The sequence below is a fragment of the Psammomys obesus genome, unplaced genomic scaffold (assembly GCF_907164565.1).
Source record: "Psammomys obesus unplaced genomic scaffold, mPsaObe1.curated_primary_1811, whole genome shotgun sequence".
In the NCBI taxonomy this organism is placed as follows: Eukaryota; Metazoa; Chordata; class Mammalia; order Rodentia; family Muridae; genus Psammomys; species Psammomys obesus.
The window spans coordinates 13,910,689-13,927,910 of NW_026596069.1; the positions used below are offsets into that span (position 1 = coordinate 13,910,689).

At 38.3% G+C, this 17,222-nt stretch overlaps 1 protein-coding gene across 1 annotated transcript in view; it reads left to right on the forward strand.

Moving 5' to 3' along the window:
- Ccdc178 (coiled-coil domain containing 178) overlaps positions 1-17,222 on the forward strand; it is a 267,043-nt gene that overhangs the window by 62,079 nt on the left and 187,742 nt on the right. Inside the window, exons 8-12 of the mRNA XM_055625711.1 lie at positions 11,030-11,092; positions 12,148-12,309; positions 13,808-13,921; positions 15,567-15,712; positions 16,954-17,113. Coding sequence (XP_055481686.1) covers positions 11,030-11,092; positions 12,148-12,309; positions 13,808-13,921; positions 15,567-15,712; positions 16,954-17,113 — 645 coding nt within the window. The remainder of the gene's footprint in view (positions 1-11,029; positions 11,093-12,147; positions 12,310-13,807; positions 13,922-15,566; positions 15,713-16,953; positions 17,114-17,222) is intronic.

Here is a 17,222-nt window from a genome sequence, read left to right on the forward strand (position 1 = left end):
GGGGGCGGACAAGAGCCTGTAACCCGGGCTCCAAAACACTTGACGCCCTTTTCTGACCTCTCCACTTTCCAAACAGGAATGCACAGACACACACGTACACAAACAACGGTGATCTTTCATTCCCTAAACTTTGTATATATCGCAGACCAGGTTCTTGACATAGTTTCTCTTGATATAGGTTTATTGTTTTGTTCATTCCCAGTTCAATTAGGGTTTGATTCCCTGAAGAGGAATGTGACATTTGTCCTAAGTGTGTGTCAACTCAGCATATCAAAATTACACAGCACAGCAAACATATCTTTTCTGATCAAAAGTGTTATCAATTCTGATCATTTGGTCACAGTTACCGGTACCATGGATCCAGCCCTACCCCTTATACAGAATAGGCAATCAACTGCACATTTTCAGTTTTCTGGGCCTTTGTTTGGTTTCCAGGGACCTGGCAATCCAAAGAACTTGGACACTGAGTGTTTGGGGTGCCTCACCAGCCCTTCCTGAAGGCAGGCTTGCTTTGGCTCCACCTATTCTATCCTCCACAGTGTGTGCTGCTGTAATACCCAGGCGAGCCTGCCTTCCTACCATATCCTTGCTTCCCCAATACCTAGGGTAAAAAATCATCTTGCCAAACATGCCCCTTCCACCCACACTCAAGCTGCTGATTGCAAATGGAAGTTCATGTGGTTGTGATGTGACTAGCACGGCCCCCAGTATCATATGATGTTATACATTCTTAAACTGTGCATTTTAGTTTCAAAGAATTCAGAACAGCTTGACTCCTCAACATAGACGACAAAAGTAATGTCTTTATGACCCACGAACACATTTGTTCTTATAAGTTAGCCTTTCGGAAAGTGCTGTTTGCAGGTGCAGGGATGGAATGCGGAAAGACACAAAAGAGTGCAGTGATAAACAGTCTAGACAGCAATCAAGTGGGTGTCCAGACATCTCTGTTCCTCACACTTATTTGAAGAAAAGGATAGCATGGCCTCCCCAACCTCAGTTTTCTCATCTTTGAAAGCACCCATTGGGGGCTACGGCGTTTTAGGTTTGGAATGTTTCTGCATGGTCCCTGTGGCAAGGGCTTGGTCTCCAGCCATGCATTTATGGGCCAGTAGGAATACTAAGAGATGGTGTTCAACAGATCTTTGTGTCATTTGTGGGTGTGCTGTCTCTGCCAATTCTTCATTTGCTTCCTGATGGAGTATGTGCATTGCTCACACCCAAGTTCCTGCCATAAAGTTCCTACTTGCCCTTTGCCTAAAAGCAAGGGAGCTAGGGTGTAGTGACCATTGCTAAAGCCTCTTGACCATAAACAGAACTCATCCGCTCCTCCTCATAATTGTTTTTGTGAGCAAGTGTTTGTTGAGATAGAAAGATGACTAGTCAGATCTCTCACTAAGGGGCTATAAAGATAAATATGTACACACACACACACACACGCACACACACACACACACACACACACACACACACACGGCCCTCCATCTGGAACCTACCAGTGGTTCTCATTCTGTGGGTGATGACCCCTTTAGATATCAGATGTTTACATGATGATTCATAACAGTAGCAAAATTACAGTTATGAAGCAGCAAGAAAAATAACTTTATGGTTGGGGGGTTCACCAAAATATGAGGAGCTGTGTGAAAAGGTTACAGCAATTAGAAAGGTTTAGAACCACTACTCTACACAGTTCCAGTGTGCACAGGTTTCTGAGGACTTTCATCCATGCAATTAAGTCAGGATTTCTGTATGAGTAAAACACATGTAAAGAAGTAGGATAAAGCACATTCTCAAAAACAGTGCCCAATATACGTTAAAACTGTGAAGTGTTTCTCAACTGCTGCAGCTCTCTGTCCTCTCCCAGCCTCTCCAGGATTGGTGTGATAAGAGTTTGAGGAAGCAGTCCAAATGCTGGACCTTGTGTTAACTTAAGCTCTTAGCAATTTGTGCTCATTTTCTCCTGGCTCTGTTGTCAGCAGCTGCTTGATTCAGGCTGCATAATCACAGGAGCACCTCAGCAGAGCCCCTAACTTTGCAGGCTAATTTAATTTCATAGTGCACTATAGGGTTACTAGCAGAGTGATGTTTCCTCAGCCCAAGTCTCAGTTTTAGCTGTCATCAACCTCTATTATAGACTCCTGAGCCACACCATTCCAAAATAGATTGCTGCTGAGAAAGCCTGGGAAAGTGTGCCCCTCAAATAGGGAGCACAAGAGAATTGGTGGCTCTCTGTGAAACTGCCTTTCGCTTTGGAGGATCTTAAGGAAATCAAGAGAAAGATCAGGAACCATCAACGTAAGCATCACCAACAGAATTCAAGAGATGGAAGAGAGAATCTCAAGCACTGAAGATACAATTACATAAATTGATACATCTCTCAAAGAAAAATAAAATTGATTAAGTACCAAACACAAAACATCCAAGAAATAAAGGACAACATGAAAAGACAAAATCTAAGAATAATAGGAATAGATGAAAAAGAAGATTCCAGGCTCCAAGGTCCAGAAAATATTTTCAAGAAAATCACAGAAGAAAATTTTCTCAACTTAAAGAAAGAGATGTCCAAAACATAAAAAGGACTATAGAAAGCCAAAAAGACTATAGACTAGACCAGAAAAGAAACTCCTCATGTCACATAATACTCAAAACACTAAATCTACACAACAAAGGAAAAAATATAAAAAGCAGTAAGGGAAAAAGGCCAAGTAACATATAAACGTAGACCTATCAAAATCACACTAGACTTCTCAAGAGAAACTATGAAAGCCAGAAGGGTCTGGACAGATGTCATGCAGACTCTAAGAGATTCTAACACAGGCCATCCAGAAAACACTAGAAGGAAAACTCCAATCTCAAGAAATCAACTACACCCAAGAAAAATAGGACATAGATAAATTTGCAACAACAACAACAAAAGAAAATAAGCACACAAACTGACTCTCACCACCAAATTCACAAAAAAAGGAACTAACATCTATTGGTCACTATTATCTAGCAACAGCAATGGACTCATTTCTCCAATAAAAAGACAAAGACTAACAAAATGGTTGGAGAAACAGGATCCAACATTCTGCTGCATCTAAGAAACACACTTCTGCAACAAAGACAGACACTGCCTAAGAACAAAGGGCTGGAAAAAGGTTTTTCAATCAAATGAACCCAGAAAACAAGCTAGAATGGCTATCCTAATATCTAATAAAATAGACTTTCAACCAAAATTAACCAAAAAAGATGAGGGACACTCTATTCTTATCAAAGGAAAATCCACCATGAGGATTTTCAATCCTGAACATCTATGCCCCAAACACAAGAGCACCTGCATTCATAAATTAAACATTATTAAAGCTCAAATATCACATCAATCCCAACACCTTAATAGTGGTAGACTTCAACACTCCACTCTCACCAAGGGACAGATCATCTAGACAGAAGGTAAATAGGGAAATCATGACACTTACAGAGTTCCTAAATCAAATGGACCTAGTAGATGTCTACAGAACTTTTCACCCAAACTCTAAAGAGTATACCTTCTTTTCAGTACCCAAAGGAAACCTCTCAAAAATTGACCATATAGTTGGGCACAAAGCAAGCCTCAACTTATAGAAGAATACTGAAATAATCCCTTGTATCCTATCAGACCAACATAGCCTAAATGTAGAACTCAACAACAACAGAAATAACAAAAAACTTACACATGCATGGAACTAACCAACTCTCTACTCAATAACAGTTGAGTCAGGAAAAAAATTTAAAAAAAAATTAGAAACTTCCTAAGATTCAAAGAAAATGAAGGCAAAACTTACCCAAACTTATGGGACACAATGAAAGCAGTGTTAAGAGGAAAGTTCATAGCACTTAGTGCTTTCAGAAAGAAGTTTGAGACATTCCATACATGCAACTTAACAGCACATGTGAAAGCCTAGGGAAAAAAAAAACAGACACACCCAAGAGGAGTAGATGGTTGGAAATAATCAAACTCAGGGCTGAAAACAATAAATTAGAAACAAAGAAAACAAAGAATCAATGAAACCAAGGGCTGGTTCTTTGAGAAAATCAACAAGAAAGCCAAATCCTTAACCAAACTAACTAAAAGGCAGAAAGAAACTATCCAAATCAGCAACATCAGAAAAAAAGGGAGGGTGGACATAACGACAGACACTGAGGAAATTCAAAGAATCATTAGGTCTTACTTGAAAAGCCTATATGCCACAAAATTTGAAAATCTAAATGAAATGGAAAATTTTCTTGATAGATTCCATTTACCAAAATTAAACCAAGATCAGGTGAATAGATCAAACAGTCCTATATATCCCAACAAAACAGAAGCAGTCATCAAAATCTCTCTGAAAAAAAAAAAAAAGCAGCCCAGGGCCTGATGGTTTCAGCACAGAATTCTACAAGACCTTCAAAGAAGAGCTAATGCCAATACTCTTCAAACTATTCCACAAACTATAAAAAGAAGGAACATTACCAAACTCATACTATGAGGCCACAGCCACCTTCATACAAAAACCACACAGAGATCCAACAACAAAAAAGAGAACTTCAGACCTTTCTTTCTTATGAACATTGACACAAAAATACTCAACAAAATACCCTCAAACAAAATCCAAGAACACATAATAGATATCCACCACGACCAATTAAGCTTCATCCCAGGCACGTAGGGGTAGTTCAATATATGGAAATCGATCAATGTAATTCACCACATAAATAAAACAGAAGGAAGAAAAAAAAAACACCTGACCATCTCCTTAGATGCAAAAAAAAAAAAAAATTTTTTTTGACAAAACCCAACAACAATTCATGTTTAAAGTCTTGGAGATATCAGAGATACAAGGCACATACTTAAACATAGCAAAGACAATATACAGCAAGCCTATATCCAACATCAAATTAAATGGAGAGAAACTTAAATCAATCCCACTGAACTCGTGGACAAGACAAGGCTGCCCACTCTCTCCTTATCTCTTCAACATAGTATTTGAAGTCGTACCTAGAGCAATAAGACAACTAAAGGAGATCAAGGGAATAGAAATCAGAAAGGAAGGAGTCAAAGTATCACTATTTGCAAATGATATGATAGTATACATGAGTAACCCCAAAAATTCTACCAGAGAACTCCTTCACCTGATAAACACCTTCAGCAAAGTGGCTGGATATAAAATTAACTAAAAAAAAAATCAGTAGCCCTCCTGTACATAAAAGAAAAAAGGACTGAGAAAGAAATTAGGAAAACAACACCCTTTACAATAGCCATGAATAACATAAAGTACCTTGGTATGATTCTAACCAAGCAAGTGAAAGATCTGTTTGAGAAAAACTTCAAGTCTCTGAAGAAAGAAATTGAAGAAGATATCAGAAGATGGAAAGATCTCCCATGCTCATGGATCAGTATGATTAACATAATGAAAATGGCCATCCTGCCAAAAGCAATCTACAGATTCAATGCAATTCCAATCAAAACACCAACACAATTCTTTACAGAACTTGAAAGAACAATTCTCAATTTCATGTGGAAAAACAAAGAAACCCAAAATTGCTAAAACAATCCTGTACAACAAGAATAACAGATCTTCTGGAAATATCTCCATCTCTTTTCTCAAGCTTTACTATAGAGCAACAATAATAAAAGCAATAATAAAAACTCCAGTATGGAGGATCAACGAAATCGAATAGAAGACCCAACAATAAATCCACACACCTGTGGATACTTGATTTTTGACAAGGAAGCCAAAACAATATAATGGAAAAAAGACAGCATATTCAACAAATGGTGCTGGTCTAACTAGATGTCTACATGTCATGTAGAAAAATGCAAATAGATCCATATTTATTAAACTAAAGTCCAAGTTGATAAAAGATCTCAACATAAAACCAGACACATTAAACCTCTTAGAAGAAAAAGTGGGGAAGAGCCTGGAACCCTGGAATAGGAGAAAACTTCCTGAACAGAATACCAACAGCACAGGCTTTAAGATCAACAATCAATAAATGGGACCTCATGAAACTAAAAACTTCTGTAAAGCAAAGGACACTGTCATCAGAACAAAACAGCCTATCAACTGGGAAAGGATCTTCACCAACCCTATATGACAAGGGCTACTATCCAGACTATATGAAGAACTTAAGAAGTTGAACACCAACAAACCAAGTAATCCAATTAAAAGATGGAGTACAGAACTAAACAGAGTTCTCAATAGAAGAATATCAAATGGCATAGAAATATTTAAAGAAATGTTAAACATCCTTAGTCATCAGGGAGATACAAATCAAAATATTTCTGAGATGTTACACCCAGCAGAATGGCTAAGATTAAAAACTCAAGTGACAAAATGTTTGAGAGGATGTAGAGAAAGGAGAACCCTCCTCCATTTCTGGTGGGAATGTAACCTTGTAAAATCACTTTGGAAATCAATCTGGCACTTTCTCAGAAAATTAGCAATAGTGCTACCTCAAGATCCAGCTATATCACTCGTGGGCATATATCCAAAATATGCTCAACTACACTACAAGGACATTTGCTCAACCACGTTCATAGCAGCTTTATTCAAAAGAATCTGGAAACAACCCAGATGTCCCTCAACAGAAGAATGGATACAGTATTGTGGTACATCTACACAATGGAATACTACTTAGCAATTAAAAACAAGGAAAGCATGAAATTTGCAGGCAAATGGTGGGAACTAGAAAAGATCATATTCAGTGAGGTAACCCAGAAGCAGAAAGACACACATGGTATATACTCACTCATAGGTGGTTATAAGATATATAACATAGGATAAATCTATACTCCTAAAGAAGCTAAACGACAAGAAGGACAGAAGGTAAACACAATAGATATCAGAAGCAGGAGAAGACAGGGAACAGGACAGGAGCCTACCACAGAGGGCCTCTGAAATACTCTACTGATCAAGGTATTGAAGCAGAGGCTGAGACTCAGCCAAACTTTGGGCAAAGGGCATGGAATTTTATGAAAGAAGGGGGAGATAGTAAGACTTGCAGGGGTCAGGAGCTACAAAAGGAGACTAACAGAGCAAAAAATAACCCGGGCCCTAGGGGCCCTGCAGAGACTAATACCCCAACCAAGGATACCACATTCATGGAGCGGAACTAAAACCTCTGCCCAGATGTAGTCCATTGACTCAGTCTCCAAGCGGATTCCCTACTAAGGGGAGCAGGGACTTTCTCTGGCATGAACTCAGTGGCTGGCTCTCTGAGCACCAACCCCTGGGGAGTGCAGCCTTGCCAGGACACAGAGGAAGAACTGATGAGACCTTATAGGCTAGTGTCAGAAACTCCTTATCAGTGGACTAGGGGAGGGCTACAGGGGTAGAAGAGGGAAGGAGAGTAGGATTGTTAGGAGATGAGGGAGGGCGCCACAGCCAGGATACAAAGTGAGCAAATTGTAATAAATAATGAATAAATTAATTAAAAAAAGAAAATCATGAGATGACCAAGTCATTAAGATCACGTCCTTTAGATGCATCAGGTTGGTAAATTTGCGTTCTAATTCTGCCAGCCATGGGCAAAGTGTTTGGACAAAGCTATTAGCTTTGTGTGCTTAGGCAATGTAAGTATTTAGCTCCATTTCCCAATATGGAAAACATAGGTAATAATAGCTATTTGTATATTTAATTGTGAAGTTAAGGTAGATGATCACACACAATAGTCATGCTCTTATTTTAACCACCTCTACCCGTAGCTCCAGTGTGGCTTGTGTGTTGAGGGCACCACTTCATTCTGGCCCACTGAAACTGCCTACATTCCTCTCTTTGTTTGAAGCCACCCTCCTTCCTTCTGCAGCTTAGACCTGGGGGCTGATATTCAAAAGGTCCCTTTTGGAACCTTAGTCCAACATGAGATGAATCTGATGGCCCATGCCTGCTTGCTGGCTCTGTATGGTGTTGAGTGAGAAGGATGGAGGAACTATATCACAGTTTGGCCTGTCTCTTCTCGATCCTCCCTTCTTCCTTTCGTGGTCCCAGGGTTGGTACACACAGCTTCTCAGCATCCTGTATACTGACCTGCAGCCCACAGTCAGCCTTCAGGGACATATCTTGGGAATCTAAGCTGTCAAGAGAAGTCACCTCCGTTCTTGGGTGACACCCTATAGCCTGGTGTCTGATCACCAGGGGTCCATCTTGTCTCATTTGTCTTTTGTGCACTCTAGGGTATTTTGAAGGACAGTGGCAGCAGTACCTCTGGGATGCATTCAGCTTCTAGGTTATTTTAAAAGGCCCTGAGGTCCAGGGCCCAGAAAGCCCTTAGGCAATGGGACTGCAATTTTCCTAAGGCTTGGGTAAAGTGACTTTAGTTACCCGCTCAGTATTAGATGCTTTCCCTCTTGCAGACCAGTCTGGACAACAAAGGTTGAAAACAAGAGACAAAACTTGGGGAGTCCCTCTTAGGCTCTGGAAACAAGCTTGTGGGACCCTGAATTCCTCCACTGCGTATAGGGTGCAGAGGTTTCACAAAGATACCAATTTCAAGTGACACTGTCTTTTTCTCCTTGTTTAATGTTTTTCTTTGAATGTGCACATTCATGTTTTTGCAGGTTTGGGCATATCTGCACGTATGTATGTGGAGGCCTTAGTTGCTCTTCTCAGGAGCATTCACTTTATCTGAAGAGAAAGGAGCTCTCATCGACCCAGGGCTCACCAAGTAGGCTAGGCTGGCTGGCCTCCACACCATGGAGATTAAAAGCAGGCAACACTATGCCTAACTTTTTACCTGGGACTCCGGGTTTGAATGGAGTTCCTCATTCTTATGTGCAATCACTTTATTCTTTGAGTAGGATCTCCTTTTTCAAAACAATTGGACTGTGTGGTGGTCTCAGGACTCCTTGTTTACTTTGTAATATCCCACATACTGCCTCCATTCTTTCTCCTTTTCAGACACAAGCTCTTCTTGTGCAATATAAAAGAAGACACTTAAATTCATAGAAGACACTGGTTTACTCTCTCAGGGAATGACAGTTTAAAGCAAAGTTTGAAAAATGAATGAATTCTAAGAAAAAATAAAACATGCTAGTCCACTCACATTATATCCAATGGTCTAAAAGTACTCTTAATGTCCTTCACTAATTGTTTTCATGAAGAAAAGATGAACCTAATCTGATAGTCATTTCAGTCTTCTACTCTGTTCTTCACGATTCACCATCTTATCACTCCAACACCCTTCTTATGTGCATGCATAATCACACACACACACACACACACACACACATACACACACAAACACACACACACACACTTTCCAATTAGTTTCAAAGAAAGCTCAAAGATGATGCTCTAGTTTGGACTATGAGATATTTTCTTTACATTACACAGACATTTTAAATTTTGTTCTATTTAAATATCTAATTCATTATGAAACTATGTAATTGTATCATGTAAGCATAGGCACCCATTCTGACTTTTCACTAGAAAATGCATCATTGGATAAATCAATTTTAGACATGCTGTTTAATGAAATTATTGCATTGTTTATCACCTTTGTGTTTTCTGCATTGTAGCTATGCTTTCTGTTGTTACCGTCTTGGTCAGTGTAACAGTTTTATTGTCAACTTGACATGTCTGGTATCACCTAGGGAAAGAGTGTCAGTGAGGCATTGGTTGTTTTCCTCAGGTTGGCCTCTGAGCCTGCCTGACAGGGAGTATCTTGATTAAATTAAATGAGATAGAAAAACTTGCCCGCTGTTGGTGGCACCATTCTCTTGGCAACCATCCTGAACTGTGAACAACTGAGAAAGTGAGCCGTGCTCTAGTGTGATACATTACTTTACTGTTCTTTGCTCTTACCTGTCAAATCAGTGACACTGGCTGCTCAAGTTCCTACCACACTAACTCCCCACAAATGATGGACTCTAACCTCAACCCTTTGTCCCTTAATATATATTTGTCAGGGTTCCTTATCACAACAGGAAATGAAAGTAAGGTAGTTTTGTGTTTGTTTTCTTCAATCAAAACCACCATGCTTTAAAGGACTTAGTAAGGTGTCACAGATGCAAGTTAACAAGCAACAAATCCCGGAAACTTCTCTGACAGCATTAATGGCATGGAATTTGGATTCAAAGAGTGTGGGCCCTGGCTCTAGCCCTACCAGCTGCAACTGGAATACGCTGCTGCTTGGGCAAACAGCATTCATTCTCCTTGCTGTCTGGGTAGAGAAGGGGCTGGAGGATGAACGTGTGCTTGCTTCTCCTTACTGCCTCCACAGAGCAGGAGCTGTGCCTGTGTGTCAGCAGTGAACTGAGGAAATCAGGAACCTTTAAGAACCTGTGATTTCTCTTTACGAATGGGTGTGTATCTCCTTTGAACCTGGAGAGCAGCCTGAAAGTAGATCAACTCCTCTCTCAGACACTGGACTGCAGGATAATCATAAGGCAGAAGGACCTACAGACTGACTTCTAGTGCTGGTTTGTGTCATTTTAAAGCCAGACTGAATAATTAAGACCATTATCCAAAAGGACAAAGAAAAGACACTTTCTGTTCCTTTCAACTACTAACTCTCAATTAATGCATTTTTCTTGAAAAATAAAGAATTTGCTCTACCCACATGGAGGCTCTAAATGCACTGTGCGTGCATTATGCTTGATTATATCTATTTCACTTTCGCCATTCAAGTATTTATGCTGGCAGTATAGTAACAGGAATGCATTTATTTTCGGGCGGGTTGAGGGGAGAGCCAAGGGGAAAAAAAATTCAGTTTTACCCTGAATGTGGCCAGTCTCATCTGATTTTTCTTTTCTTTTCTTTCCTTTTTTTTTTTTTTTTTTAGGTCAAGACTTTAAGATTTAATCTAGATGAAACCTAATCCTGCTTTTTCCTTTATATTATTTAAATGTTTTGCCACAAAAAGATATAAATGCGTTTAAAAATAATTATAATAGGCAACTCATAATGACGTTTTGCTCTTTATTCTTTTACTAGTAAACGGTATCTTGTATTAGTAACTACTGTTAAAACTTGTATTTTTAAATAGTCTGTGATTAAAGTCTCCATCTGACAACTTTTGTGACATACAGGTTAGAGAGGAATCCCTGAAGAAGCGTACACGAGCTGAAATAAGTAAGGGGATAGAGGTTCAGGTAATACTAATTTTGCTTTTGCATTTTCTTCTTCCTTTAATTTGCATTTTACTTAGCATTTTAAATTTGCCTGTAATGAGGCATCTTTTGTCACCACTTGGTTTGCAAGCCAGCACTTTTTCTCTCCTTCGCTGATGACAGTTGGCCTCTGTGTACAACTAGACTGTCTGATCATGCATAAAGAAACTGACCTCCCATGCACATATCTCATTTTGTGGCTTAATGGGAATTTCTGCCAGTCTAGTGAAAGGGCAGTAGGCTTTTCTTCCTAACTGTCTAACTCTTTAGTTTGCTTTCTGATGATGTTACGTTTTCTTTACTTTGAGTGTCTCTCACTGGAATTTCTTTATTTAACCCTGAAAAAAAAATATGCTATGATATTTCTACAGAAAAATCTTTGGAATGGAAGTATGATAACTAGCCAAGCCAAGTTTAGTTTTTCAGTCTTGCTTATTCTTTTGAACCAAGCTTTGGTACTCTAATCTGTTGCAGAATGCTTCTCCTTCAGAAATGCATGTCTGTGAAGTTGTGATTGTTAGGATAGGAAAATGAAACTCACAAGGCAAAAGGGTCCATATTCATGTGATGTGAGATTCTCTGCATCCTTAATCTAAATCTATAAAACAAAGGCAAATTTGGGGATTTTTTTTTTCTGTAGTATTTACAGATGTTTCCTCAACGTTTTCAAAGTCAGCTGAGTCTTTTTTTTTTTTTTTGCCTAATGTTTTCTTACACCCTCTCTGCTCGTTGATCACTTTTGTCTTACACTGAAGGAATGAGATATGTTCAAATGTGTTTAACAAGCTGAACTTTCCCTCATTGATCCCCAACAGGTGCTTCAGAATGTTTGATCTTTGTTATCTATTTTTTTCTCTCTCATTTGTTCGATAACTACACCCTGTCTAAAATATTGTAGTCTCACTGTTGCTTTTCTACAGAGGACTGTGCTATTTCATTCTCAAACAATAGCACTGAAACAGTTTCAATAAATGCATGCATAATTAACAATGAATGAATGAATGAATGAATGAATGATTTGCAGTATTGGTTGGCAGAAAGAACTGTTTTCCACTGAAGAATATCAGTTCAACGAGGTGCAGGAGTTTTTGAAAAAGAAAGCACTGTATATTTTGGCTTTGTCAGAAGTAGAAATTCCGCTGCGAGACATAGAAACAGAACTTGTGAGGCTCAAAGACGTCCACCAACATCACTCCGATGTAAGCATTTGCAATAATTCATTATATAAGCATTAATTCATAATTAATCACTCATTTTCAGGAATATTTAGGTCACTAAGTAACGTATGTGAAGATATATACATATGTAGAGAGAGAATCATGGCTTTGTATAGGAAGATAACAAGTCCTCCAAATTACTATTTCATAATCACACTATTAATTCATTTAAGAACTGTCTGGCAAGACGCATTGTCTACAACTCTATAATCTATCTTACACTATACTTAGGGCAAACTGCTTTCAAATTGAGTGAGCAGTGACTGACCTGGTGAGCTTGCACAGCACAAAGAAAGCACTTAATTCAATCTCCACTGCTTCTTAATGGGATGCTAAAAATTATGTTGACTTGAATATAAAATATGAGGAATCTTGACATTTTCCAGGTAAGTTTTTGGTGCATGTAAAAGTTAAGACAGCTAGGGTGAAAAATAAAGCAAATGTAGATAAAATATTTTCAAAACTTCAAGTTTCTGTCAGTAACTGATACTACTGGCCCTTCCCAAAGGGGGAAAAATCTTTGTACATGCTATCATTTATCTTTCAGAGAGGTGGAGGGTGTGGCAAGAGCCATATATTCTTGTTTTTCTCTGCAGGGAAGACACACATATAGTTTGGGCAATTTGGCAATATTGTGTTTTTTTTTTCTTTCTTGAAAATGATGGTGTAACTTTGGGCATTTGGTTATTAATACTTCTCAAAATGTCTTTGTTTTTAAAATGTGAGTTGTAGTGCATCTCTGTTAAAATTATGTATCATGACTTTCAAAGTCTCCCTATGGAATAGGCAAGAAGGTGTTTCCATGTGTTATAAACTATAGAAACCTTGAGCCTAACCAGGTTGAGCAAATGGAGACTTCTAAATGGGATCCCATGCACATGTGGCATAGCTAGTACTAGAGAGATGGGTGGTTTTAATAATGACTGTCTCTTATACTGATGAGGAGGACTTACTAAGTATATAAAGCATCTCAGTGTTGTTGTCGGAGTAAAATGTTTCCCACCAGCAAACAATGATTTTTGTTTTCCCTTCTTATTCCAATAGTCATGGTTTTATATCTTCTTCTTGCTCATCCATCATTTATTATATGCTTTAATAGCTAATAAATGATAAGAACTAGTCATTTAGCACAAAGGTAGGCTTTTTCACATTTTCTTTTTGATAATGGTTTCCAACAATTTGTGTTTAGATTTTCAATTATAATTAAAATACTTTAAATTTTACAATGAAATATCATAATTTATAGTATGGTCATCCTCTTTGTTTATTTAACTGAAACAGATTAGACTTTTCATCTCTTAGATAATGCAAACAAAATACTGGGATTTGAGGTGTCATAGCCTGGAACTCATAGGTGTGATCCTTTCCTTTCATACTCTAAAATAAACATTGTGATTATTAGGATAGTCACTACAAAATACCTAAACCAGAGTAAGTGCAACACAAATGTTATACAATTTAAAATCTGCATGTCTTCTAGGCACTTGAGCAGATATATGAGAGGAGACTCACCGTTAAACGGAGAGTAGAGGCAACAAAGAAAAAATTATTAAGAAAAAGGAGACATAGCCGTAAGGAACTCACTAAAACTGAGGTGAAAAATTCAATTTTCAATTTATAATTTATCACATCAATAAAAAATTATCAGTCAGATGTAATTGTGGGAAGATTTCTTGTGTTTTGAATTGCTCTGCCTACATGGGCTCTGCACACACATGCACATACATAACACACACACACACACACACACCCTGCATCCATGCAGCCTGTCTTTCTGACTGCTCTAGTTTAGAAGGCACAAAGTCTTTAGCACAGAAAAACATTCCAGAGCAACCCAAAATTTATACTGGGTTTATGCAAGAATCCACTGCTCTCTGTAAACACACCCTGACCTCTACTTTCAGTTTCAAGGAAGCAATGAAGAAGAAGAAAAGTGAAAGGTGGAAGGAAAGAAAGGCTGGTGGGAAGGAGAAAAAGAACAACATTGGTGCCCTCCAATCATTCTTCTTTCAAATAGTTTCTGCTCTTGGGGGTAGTTTAGCAGGCCTAACAGCCCTTGTCGGGCCCTTAGGACTCTACCCTCATAACTGGATCAATGCCTTTCAAAACCATCCATGGAGCCCAAGCTCACGCTTTTCCCCATGTGAACACACCAAAAACAGATAGCATCCTTGAAAGAATGCAAGCCCTCAGCAGACATAAAATCTGCTTGCCCTTTATTTCTGAACTTCTCAGTCCATTTTACAAGAAGAAATAAACGTTCACTGTTTATAAACTACCCATCTCATTATGTTTTACTAAACTAACATGAGTGACCTAAAACAAGAGGAAAGGAAAATGGAGGGGAAGCACATAGAGGAAGGAAGAGATACCAGGAAGGGAAGAGAGAGAAAGGCCTACAAAACTTTTAGCCTTAAATCTAGTAATGTGATTTTTTTTCAAGTTACAAAATCACTTATCAGAAATTTACTTACCAACTAGAAAGTGTATTCAGATGCAGCACTTCAAATCATTAACATAATTATTATAACAATGATGTATGATTTGGCCAAACAGATTATTAGTTTAAAAGATTTAAAATCCACAATTTAAAAATTTTAAGTCATTTACTAGAAATGTTGGTTTTAGAAAGCATCTTCATTTAGATCAAGTCATTCTTTTCTATCCTTCTTATTTTGATCATGCATACAACTACTTTAATTTAGTCAACTTTGGCCAGTAATATGACAACACGCCACTCTATTAACTCGGGGGGAACACGTTAACCCTATTTTTATTGGTGGTAATTGCACTGGATCTAGGGTTCTTAGTTATACAATAACCTATTGGGGCTCATCTTACCTAAAAGACATCTCAACACAGAATTCATTTCCCAGAACCACCAGGAGAAATGGAGCTGACGAAATGCTGTTTTGAGGCCTTGTTTGAAAGATAAGAGAAAGTGTTTACTTAGCCACCTGGCCAAGTCCCTTGTGTGTGTGGGTAAACACCAGTGTATGCTGTGTGGTTTAGTGGAGTGAGGGAAGCCTGGTGTGGAAGCAGGTGGGAGAGCCAAGAGGAAAGGGTCAGTTTCTGTCCTTTAAGGACGCTCATCTGGAAAAATGGAGCGCACAGGCTTACACTGCTAAGGAACTGCTACTCTTTTATTATCTACGTAACCTCTTTAACAGTGTCTATAAGTGAAAATATTTGAAAATCTAAGTGTTAAAAATAAACATCTTTAAAATATTTTTCCCCAGGGGAGAGTTTCAATAATACATCAAAAAATAGAGTCAAATAAAATCAAAACAATTGTCTTCAATACAAAATGCAAGGAACTGGAAAAGCAGATAAACCTTATGGAAGTGGAAAAAAATCATTTTGAAGATAAACTTGAAAAGTTAAAGTAAGTTCTGCCACAATAATAATCATATTTATTATAATTAATAAAATCAGATTTCTATATTTAAATTTTATTTCTAAGTTGGTTCATGTGTTTCCTCAGAATTTTATCTGAAATGTATGTGATAATATATGATATTTAATCACTTTAATGCATATAAGTATAATTATAGGTTGCTTTCATTCTTTATTTCTCTCTGAAGTTTGTTCTTATTTGAATAACTGGGGATAGTTCTTCTTTCCCACATATATATAAATCTTCTTTCTTGATTATTTATAACATCTTTCATTAATTCAGTACAGTGTTTGTGAGCCATGTTTAATAATTTGTGGTTTACCCCTTAATAGGTAACACACACACACACACACACACACACACACACACACACACACACATTAGCATAGTCAGCACATGGGGGATAATTTGTTAAAATATAAAAGTGTGCCTGGGAGATAGCAAAATGGATAAATCCTTACATGTGCCTACTGGACAGCCTGAATTCAATTCCCAGCCTTAGCACAGAAGAGCCCCTGACCCCACACAAAAGCTTTCACTCCCATCCATGCACATCACACACATTCACATGCACACACATGCACATACAAATGCACACACACACACACACACATGCATGCAAGCACACTTACACACACACACACACACACACACACACACACACACACACGCGCGCGCGCACACATAACTGTGTGCAGCCTAGTACCAGATCTTTAGCGGAGTCAAGCCAGTCCACCCAACAGGGCTTTATTTAGTGATTAGTCTAAGGGAGCAAAGTGCTTTCAATGTGATGGTGGTCATACAGCTATTATCGGCAAAAGAGTAATTTATTTTTGTCATATCAGGTAAAAAAAAAAGCCAGAAAACACATTGCTTGAACTGTTAGTCCATTATCTAATATCTGAAAGAATATTATGGGTCTGAAAGATACAAACTTAAAAACGATATAGGTTACACTAAACTTAAAAAGATTTAAGTTTGGAAAGCATATTCCATTCAGGTTTTGTATTGGGTGCGTGTGTCATTGCCATGCCCTGACAAAAGTCCCCATGTCTGTGCTGCCCCTCGGTGATTTTTCTCTGTTCTGATCACAGCTCTGTGTTAGCAGTCATTCCCTAAGCCTGTTTATCATTGCTGCTATCATCTTATGTACTTCCCGGTGCTTTTTAAAGACTCACGGTTTCCCCTTCATAGCCACCGAGTTCACACGTGAAACTCTGTCCACACAGGGATGAGTTCATAAAGCTGAGATTTGACAGGGAGCACGTGCAGGCTGTGCAAAACATTCTCCTGGAGGAGAAGGAGATGTGTCAAGCAAGAGTCTTTGAGGAGAACAAGAAGTTCCAGAAGATCTTTGAAATGAGGCAGAGCACGCTGAACACCATCTGGGTGAGTCCTGCCGGAAACATAACGATAGTCAGATAAGCAGCAAGGTTGTCGTTGTTATTATTATTATTATTATTATTATTATTATTATTATTATTATTATTATTATTAT